Raw genomic sequence first — 8707 nt, forward strand, 5'->3', positions numbered from 1 at the left:
AGTTGAACTACACTCTAGCACAAATTTGGCACCGCCATGATACCAGGCAACGCGCATAGTTGGATGCCTTATGAAGGAAAGATCATCCCGTGGTTGTCGCAGGAAGCGTCAGGAGTCGAGGATGGGCTGGGGGGCCAAGTGGAGAAACGTAAATCGTCAAGCAGGTCGGGACACGGGAAGGCGCATCAATCAGCGGGAGTGCGCGGAGATCAGGAATCTAATCTTATCGTAGATCGCAATCTCGCGATGTCCTAATCACTTGCCTAACCAGAACGTCTTGCTCTGACGTTGCACTAGTGCTCGCCCTCGCCAACACCGTACTCCTTCATAGCCCACATATTTGTCTCAAATACACCACATAGTATCGCCGACAATGAACGGCACTTCTAAACCCAGTTCGTCCTCGACAGCACCGCAGAAGCCGCTGGACGCAGACATCGCGCTCCTGGCCTCGCTCCTCGCGCAGTCGGGAGACGAGGGTGACGTAGAGGGCTTGGAGCTACAGGAGCTCTTACAGCGGCTTGAGACGGCGGACGGCGTCGCACAGGGCGTCGAGCACCGTTTGGACGAGATTATTGGGAACTTGGATCAGATGCTCGGCGGATTAGAGGACGCGGGTGAGACAGGGCAGAAGAGAGAAGGACAGGGAGAGCAGGATAAGGCCGAAGGAGAGAAGGCGAAGTAAGACAACAAGGACAGCGTAGAAGAAAGGAGATCGTGAAGCTGCCTGCAGGTGATGTGACACTGTAATCCGACCAGGACCCTGCACTGATAGTGCTACCGCAGATATGCTTTGGACCCCTCATTCGCCACGCCGCGCCATTCTTAGGGTCCCCCGGCGTGTAGAACGTTGGGGAGGCAGCTGTTCATTGGGGACACGCCGGGTTCAGATACCCGACGTCGACATGTCGGTGGATACCTTTGACAGATGCGGTGCGTCGGACAATGACGACTTTCCGTTCGAGCAGATCGTCGTGCTGCAGTGGCGTGTAGCAATATGTCCTTCGGTGAGTGCTGCCACGCGGTAGTGTGTTCAAGACTTCACATACAAAATGTACATACTGAACTTGTTCGCCGCAGGCGGCACCTCAATGTATATCATACAACGTCCTGGTGGACAGAATATGCTCCTCCTTTCTGCCTTTGTAAAAATGACGAACGTGGTAGGATGGTCGTTCGAATTCCCACCGCGTAAAACGCCACATAGATCATTTGGGTTCATTTGGGATTGCTCGCTCTCCTTGAGGTTCCCTTCAAAATGTCAATGTTTCTCGAAGTCCCCGCGTCCGAGCATATCGTAGCGGGAGAATTATCTCTCACAGGTAGCGTGCATGCGTACGCTACTCTCAAATCGGAGTTATATCGCGAAGGTACGTCCTGTCCGACCAGTCCGCCTCGCGTGCTTCTCTTTTAACTAATTAAACAAAATGCAGCTTCTTGTCCCGCTGACCCACGTACGTTTATACTACTACAATGGTTCACCATTTTGAACATTTTAGTGGGCAGTGCTCCACCGAAGGTCATATCACAGCGTATCGACTCTATGCTTTATCATGAGAACTGCGTACACCAGCTTACCTCACACCGACCATCCAGCTTCTTTACCGCGCCCAAGCCGCTTCCAGGCTTGCTCAGCGTTATCGATGCCGTCATCCACATTGGCCGCCGTAACTTACACCGGGAACGTCGTCAACGCAGCTCCTGATGGTATCTGAAATGTCGACCGCGACCCGAACATAAATGTCACCGAAGAGGCAACGCTCCATTGTCGCGCTTCCGAAGCGACTATGCTGTGTTTTTTCGAGCCCAAGAGAAGCATGAGACGCTTCCGCATATCGGCTGTCACCGTGCGCCGATACGTTGGGGGCGTTGGGGCTGGGCTTTGTGGAATGGAATACTACAACGCGTCAAACACGCAACCGAACATCATTCGTTCCTATCGTACAGCGACATGAAAACCAGGCGAGAAATCGCATATATATATCTCATCGCGCTGGTATGCTCCACAGACACTATCTTCGTCCCACTCTTGACAACTTCAGCATCTTCAGGCTTTGTATATCGGTCATGCTTCCCCTCGCACATCTTCCCACAGGCTACTACCTCATAGCCTCGCATACGCACTCAAGCAAGGTCACCTACGCCGGTCGCCTCAGCTCCAGCTCCTCCAAGGCCGCAAAACGCGCTATGCCGCTACTGTCCGCATTCGACGAGGACGACGAGGACGACACGCTCGTACTCGCAGTGAACCGGAAGACCGCGGTCAGCTACTTCAAGGACAGCACAGATGACTGGGCGTTCCTTGAGCAGCTCGACGAGGAGTTGCCGCTGCGCACTAGCGCACCTAGCACGCCATCAACCACCGCCGTCGACTCCGAGAGCGACGTGGACAGTCCGCTCTCGCCCATCTTGGAGGGCAGCTCCGCACCGACGACACCGCTGCTCGTCACGGATTCCGCGCTCGAGTCGAGCGAGAGTGATGACGAGGAGGACACAGGCCGTGTGCGCTTCGCAAAGGACATGCGCAGTCTCGCGCGCCGCGCGAAGCATGCGAGGGGCCGCAAGGTCTTCGCTGTCCCCGGGGAACAGCCGCAGGTGGGTTTATGTTCGGGCTTTGGCGTAGTGTTTCGGTGTTGACAACTAGCGCACGCAGTGGCTCCTAGAGAAGCTCCCGAACGGCCGATACACTATCAAGACGCTCGGAGCGCCAACAGGCATCCGGGACGGCCTCTTGCTCGCATACGACGCGCACTTCGCGGCGCAGGCCGTCGAAGAGTGGGAGCTCCGCCCGCACGTTGTGCCTGGCCCCAAGGGGCGTGAGCGCGAGCGCGAGCTGGTGTACACGTGAGTCATCTCCGGCCCCATGCTATCACGCAAGAAAATTCTGAGAATGAGCACATAGTATCGAGTGGGCATCTGGCGGGGCTGGATGGGTGAGGCAGGGCGGGGCCGACGAGGAATTGGTGGGTGTTATGCTGTCACATTTTACGGCAAATATGCTGACGGCAACGATGATCTGTTTCAGATTTCTGTTGCGCCGATGTCGGGCCAAGTGCGTGAGGACGAGCTCTGGAAGATTGTGCCTGTCTCTATTGCTTAAGGACTCATACTCCAGAATTATGTATCTCTCTCTTCTCTCTCTTCTTGGTTACATGCATTTCCTTATTGCTCTCGCTAACCCACACTATCGCTCTCGTCTCGCTTGCTACACACGTAGATCATGGACTTTTTTGTACTTTTATCTTGTTTGTATGTTCAACAGATTTATAAAGAGTGCCAAGGTGCTATCTCTGCGTGCGCGCACTTATTGGGGATCGACACAGTCATCCAGTGCTCGTGGACTGGCCGGACGGTGGGCCTCTAGACTGAGTTGCAGCAGCTCGAGCATCGAGCCGGCCGGAGACATCATTGTGCAAGAATCAGCTAGCCACTAGCAACAACGCATCACAAAGGGAGAAAAAACGCTAGGAAGGAAGGGACGAGAAATGAAAAATGTCACGCCATACAATGAAGCACTGAGGGGGAATCCAACCTCCGTCGATAGCAACGACCCAGGTTGCCACTACTCATCAATGCGACAATGAACGTGCTCCTGTACGCGTCCGCAGACTGCTTTGCGTCTCTGGTGTCAAGCATCTTGAACGTACTCTGGACAAAACTTAATTTCTCTCCCCTCAACATCCGAAGTCTAAAACGTCGTGCATTACAGTACTTGATCTATGCATGCCACAGAGCAATAATCAAGGCTCGTACTAAGCTCGTACTCGACTCGTGCATCGTGACCCTGCAATTCTGACAAACACTAACGACTGCGACGAGGGAAGAAGATAGCATCTGAACATGGACTTTCCACCTTAGTCGACCTGCCTCCTCCTGAACAGCACTCGTGCGATATCACTCGGGTTGTTGGTTAGGCTCCTCGTCCGCAAGTTCTCGGGTCGGACATCCTCATACTCGGGTTTGACGTCGTAGTTTGCGACGATATATGCCAACATAGCTTTGAGTTCGTTAGAGACGAAGAACCGACCAGGGCTGGTGCGTACAGCAATCAACTTTACTGCATCAGAGTGCGACAAGGTAAGCCAACATATCAAGCGTGCCCGAACGTTACGTAGTCTGCGGACGTGGTAGTCAGCTGCGGCTGTACAGCTTTGTCACTCTTGTAAGACCGTAGTGGGTCGAATAGGGCCGCGTTCGGATAATTCCCCTCGTCGAAGTGTGTCGCAAACGTCGGCGTGACCACCGTCGTACCCTTGGGAAGGAACTTCCCGTCCGATAGCGTCACCGGCTGCAGGATGTTGCGGAACATCGATACTACGAGCTGTCAGCAGTGGGATAAGCAAGTGGGAGAAAAAACACGCATTAATGATCGGGCCGTTATGCCGCTCGCACTCGCGCAGGAAACTGTCGAACTTGCGCATCTTGTTTATGGCAACTTTCGTCCAGCCTTCTTCAGCCACAGCAGCTTCAACCTCTTCCCGGAGCGTATTGGCGAGCTCGGGACGCACAGAGATGTCGTACAAGGCTTGGAGTATGGCCTAAAATACACCTGGTTACTACTTCTGGCCCTACAATACTGAAGACTTACAGCCGAGGTCGTCGAAATAGCCCCGAAGTTGATAAACAGTACTATGCGCGCGACCTCTTCTGGTCCTTGATTCCGAGCCACAACTTCGTCAATAACCCACTGCAACAAATCATTTTGTGCTTAGGTCAGAAATAGCCTAGAACTGCGCCGCCAAAGTAACACGCCGGCTTGTCTGCCCAGTTCTTCCCAAACCTAGTCATTGTAGCCATCCGATCGTCAATAGCCGGCCGCAGGTAGTCGAGGCACTGTTGAACGCGCTTGTCGATGACTGTAGCCTTCCTACCGGCGACGCGCTTCATAAACCCGGGCAATATTGCGAGAAACTTCACAGCTTTGCCTACGTCCTCTTCGAAGTGTACCATCATGTGTACATAGCCACTGTCCCGACCTGAGTGCAATGCCTACCAGTGAGCCAACTCTTTTCAAAGCCCACATTGTGGAGTCCTTGAATTTTACCAGGCAATTATCAATACAGTGTTGGAGAGATAGACCGGAGTTGAACACGCTTTAAATAACTCAATCTGTGCATATCGAGGTTAGAAGCGCTTTGACAAGACTTGAGGAGAACCCACTACCTCGTTTGTGACCGCCACCGTATCTCAGTCTGGCACTACTGTAACTCATGACGCCGCAGCTGCGTCACAGGCTTGCAGTAGAGTATGATCCTAGATCCACGCCGTCGGTCTTCCCTCCAAGCTCGAGGCGAAACGAGATCATCATGAAAAGGTAGAAATCGATGTTGCTAGCCCGGTAGCTGGGGAGGCGCGGGAATAACATGCCCCAGGTGGACGAGTTGCCCCAAGGGGGTCTGCTGAAAGCAAGACCAGCGCCATGTGTAGCAATGTAATAATGTGTCTTCCCAGAAACGGTGCCCTACGATCGGAGGATTCGGAGCAGCCATGTAGCTCACCATTCCGATTCCCCTAGAATCGGGTTATGGACCGAACCGTGCACGCCCAAAAGTCACGTGACTATCAGCCATTGCACCCGAGCTTGCGCTAATGTGCCAGCCGGCGCCTATGAGTCTAATTCCCAAGGCACGAACAAACTTGTGTGCAGTAGGCTTGCGCCCGCCCCATCCGATTTCGCGAAGCTTTTTCCCAGACGTCGTTGCAAGCACGCAAGCGTGATACAATCCATTCGTACAGATTATATTGCCTATTATATATACTACATGATCAACCGTAATCAGTCTGCGACGGCTTTTCTTAGGGTACAGTTGCAGGACGAAATTTGCGTAAATTGACTATTGATCATACGGGAGCATGGGAAGGAGGTGTCAGCAGCGTCGCTTTGGGTAGATAATGCAGGTGAGGAAAACATTGTAACATATGATGAGGAATACTATGACCGTGCGTCTCCTTCGTCGTGTCAGAACTGGGCGATTACGTCATTGCCCTGTACGGACTGATGGGGATATCATCACATGATCCCTCTATTATCTTGTAGTAATATGACATCTGATTACTCATGCTTAGTATACATGCTTACGCTCACAGTACCATAGGTCTTATAGCGGTATCAGAGGTCCTGACTCACATGTATATATACTGGCCCTGTAGCACAGAATAAAGCAAGAGTTCAGTCGCACTTTAACAGGTTATGAGCCCCGGCCTCACGGCCACTCTACCCCCACTCTACTAGTCTCATTGCTGAAGAAGACCCCTCGGGAAACCTCGGTCCCCTTCACCCAGTTTAAACCAAGTTTATCCACACAGTTTACGAGTAAGTCTCGTTGCGTGCTAGTGGCAGACGGAGCGCTCACAGCGTTCATTCCTGCGTAATTTCTAGTGCCAAAGGATTTACCCGCTCATTCCCCTCATTCCGTTTTCCAGCGGTACAAGCACTCCGCCGGCTATGCACCCGCCTCCGGCAACGCCAACAACCCCGTCGAGACCGTCCCATACGGTAAACGCCACGGCAAAGAACTACGCCCGCCGACTCCAGCGCTCACTCTCCCGTTCCCCCCGAACTCACACGAGGGTAGGCGCCTACGTCGCGAACAGTTCCGCGAGCGCTACGCGACCGACAAGGCCGACTTCGAGCAGCGTCTAGCTGCACGCGAAATCCAACAGGCACGCGAACGGATCCTCGCCGGTCCGTCAAAGCCGACACTCGAGCAGCGTCTCGCTGCCATCCCACCGGCAACACATACACCGATCGCCCTGAAGCCGATACTCATCGACTTCGACAAACACACTCCTGCTGACCTCGTCCGCATCTTCACACAGAAGTTTGACGGCACGCTCAAACGCCTCGACGTCTTCGAGACTCTCGAGCTCGACGACTTCAACTCCGACCAAGTCCGCAATCTCCGCCGACTCATCGAGCAGCTCACGCGCATCAAGCGCTGCTTAGCGGATGTCTGCAACGTCGTCAAATACGAGGAGTGGCGCAAGTGGGAATTAGGGTGCAGAGAAATAGGGGATATCTCGTTCAGAGGGCTGCGCAAGAACAAAGCCCGGATTGTACAAGCGCTCAGTGCAGTTTACGTGAACGGATATTTTGACGCGGTTAGGTTTTACGAGAACAAGTAGATACTTTGTATACAACGCTATTGTAACAATCAGAAAGAAGTTCTACTTGGAAACCTGACTACTGTGTGTTTATCCTAAGCGACAACAAGCATCGTAGTTTAACTGGTTCCTTCGTCCAATCCCAACTCTATCCACCTCTCGGCTAAATCGGCTTAGCTGGGATAAGTGGTTCGCTCAACAGCGTTCACAATCACTACCTCTCAGGAGACAAATACGGTACCTGAAACCGTAGAGACAAAACAGGAAACCGTCGCAGAATTCAGACAGCGACTGAATATAATAGACGACATAGAGACAGACTGGGAAGCATTAACAGCACACGAACAACACGTCGAGGTGTTGTTAACCCCATACTACTTCAAATACGTCCAAGAACCACCGAGCTATCACGCTACAGCAGAGTTAACAAACCACGACAGCGATATAATCCATATCTTCTTTCCAACAAGCTCCGATACATATTTGGAACCATACGCTTGTTACCTCGACCAGGAAGACATTGCGGAAGATCTATATTATAGACCAATCAATCAGTCATACGATCTCGCATTCTTGGAAGAAGATTGGGAATCACTTCGAGCGACACGAGCCGAATCATACGAGCTCGATCTCAGTGAATTCTTTTATGACGTTGGTTTAACTCCAAAGGAACGTGAAACACTCTATGCATACACTCGCCTCCTCTTCGTACATGAAAACAATGTCATCCTCTTCTGACCCCACCAAGCTCGCCACATCTACCATCCCGCAATTCGACGGTACCAACTATAAAAAGTGGTCCGACGCGATCCGAGCCTTCCTGCGCTATCAGGGAGTCTGGTACTTGATCCAGGGATATGGTTCCACAGCAACCGTTCCTGTCCCTGGTCTTGCCAGACCAATAGCTGCAACAGGTACACCCACGGCTATGGAAATTCTAGCTCAAGCTGCATGGGATGAGAAAAACGACAAGGCGCTGGGCATTATCCAGCTCTACGTCGCTCAGAACCTTCGTCATCTCGTCGATGACAAGTTCTTGGCCCTGGACGCATGGACCGCGATCAAGGCCGGCTACGAGAAACCCGGAGCGGTAGGCGCATTCGTCGCCTTCCAGAAGCTATTCAATGCACAGCTTTCTGATAGCTCCGCGCTCGGCCCGCAACTCAACGCGCTCACAGAGCAGTCCAACCAGGTCAACGTGGCGGGAATAGAGGTCAAACCTCAGCTTCTTGCCCTGCTCATGATCAACGCTCTCTCCAAGTCGTACCAGACCATCACTGGTACAATTCTCACTACGCAAACTGATGTTACGCTGCTCACAGCGGCGCTCATCAAGTCCAAGATCGTCGAGGAGGAACAGCGCCGCGTCGCAAATCGCACTCAGATTGCGCGCGTCTCGAAGGCGCCTCTCCTTGACAAGAAATGTGAGAAGTGTGGTCGCAAGAATCACACGACGGAGCAGCACTGGGACACAAAGCCGGCGAATTCTGGCTCGAGTTCTGGTAACGGCAACAACACGCAGCAGCAGCAGCAGGGTGGCGGAAAGTGCAAAAAGGGAAAGGGAAAGGGCAAAGCGAAGGACAATACCGCAATGACCACGCAG

General features: G+C 52.8%; 3 protein-coding genes across 3 annotated transcripts; 2 read left to right on the forward strand and 1 right to left on the reverse strand.

Annotated features, from left to right (window-relative positions):
* The first annotated feature begins 302 nt into the window (after positions 1-302).
* Positions 303-1454, forward strand: PHACADRAFT_204967 (uncharacterized protein). Its single transcript, XM_007391158.1, has 4 exons — positions 303-733; positions 787-1007; positions 1081-1370; positions 1434-1454. Exon 1 carries the CDS (start codon positions 374-376, stop codon positions 683-685), a length of 312 nt encoding a protein of 103 aa, XP_007391220.1. The 5' UTR covers positions 303-373; the 3' UTR covers positions 686-733; positions 787-1007; positions 1081-1370; positions 1434-1454.
* Positions 1455-1529: 75 nt separating this feature from the next.
* Positions 1530-3281, forward strand: PHACADRAFT_248696 (uncharacterized protein). Its single transcript, XM_007391159.1, has 5 exons — positions 1530-1996; positions 2052-2595; positions 2654-2844; positions 2903-2963; positions 3026-3281. The coding sequence occupies exons 2-5, from the start codon at positions 2068-2070 to the stop codon at positions 3098-3100; spliced, it is 855 nt and encodes a 284-aa protein (XP_007391221.1). The 5' UTR covers positions 1530-1996; positions 2052-2067; the 3' UTR covers positions 3101-3281.
* A 540-nt stretch (positions 3282-3821) lies between these two features.
* On the reverse strand, positions 3822-4950 carry PHACADRAFT_204969 (uncharacterized protein; the record flags this gene model as incomplete). The annotated part of the gene is made up of 5 exons (XM_007391160.1): positions 3822-4032; positions 4107-4314; positions 4358-4538; positions 4589-4687; positions 4732-4950. The coding sequence occupies 5 exons, from the start codon at positions 4948-4950 to the stop codon at positions 3855-3857; spliced, it is 885 nt and encodes a 294-aa protein (XP_007391222.1). The 3' UTR covers positions 3822-3854.
* Between the last annotated feature and the right edge of the window lie 3757 nt (positions 4951-8707).

The sequence above is a fragment of the Phanerochaete carnosa genome, assembly GCF_000300595.1.
Source record: "Phanerochaete carnosa HHB-10118-sp unplaced genomic scaffold PHACAscaffold_1, whole genome shotgun sequence".
NCBI classification, from domain to species: Eukaryota; Fungi; Basidiomycota; class Agaricomycetes; order Polyporales; family Phanerochaetaceae; genus Phanerochaete; species Phanerochaete carnosa.

Coding starts and splice junctions, on each gene's coding strand:
- PHACADRAFT_204967 (XM_007391158.1), top strand. CDS start 374: ATGAACGGCACTTCTAAACCCAGTTCGTCCTCGACAGCACCGCAGAAG.
- PHACADRAFT_248696 (XM_007391159.1), top strand. CDS start 2,068: ATGCTTCCCCTCGCACATCTTCCCACAGGCTACTACCTCATAGCCTCG. Junction 2,845..2,902: donor GAGCGCGAGCTGGTGTACAC/GTGAGTCATCTC, acceptor ATGAGCACATAG/TATCGAGTGGGCATCTGGCG. Junction 2,964..3,025: donor GCGGGGCCGACGAGGAATTG/GTGGGTGTTATG, acceptor GATCTGTTTCAG/ATTTCTGTTGCGCCGATGTC.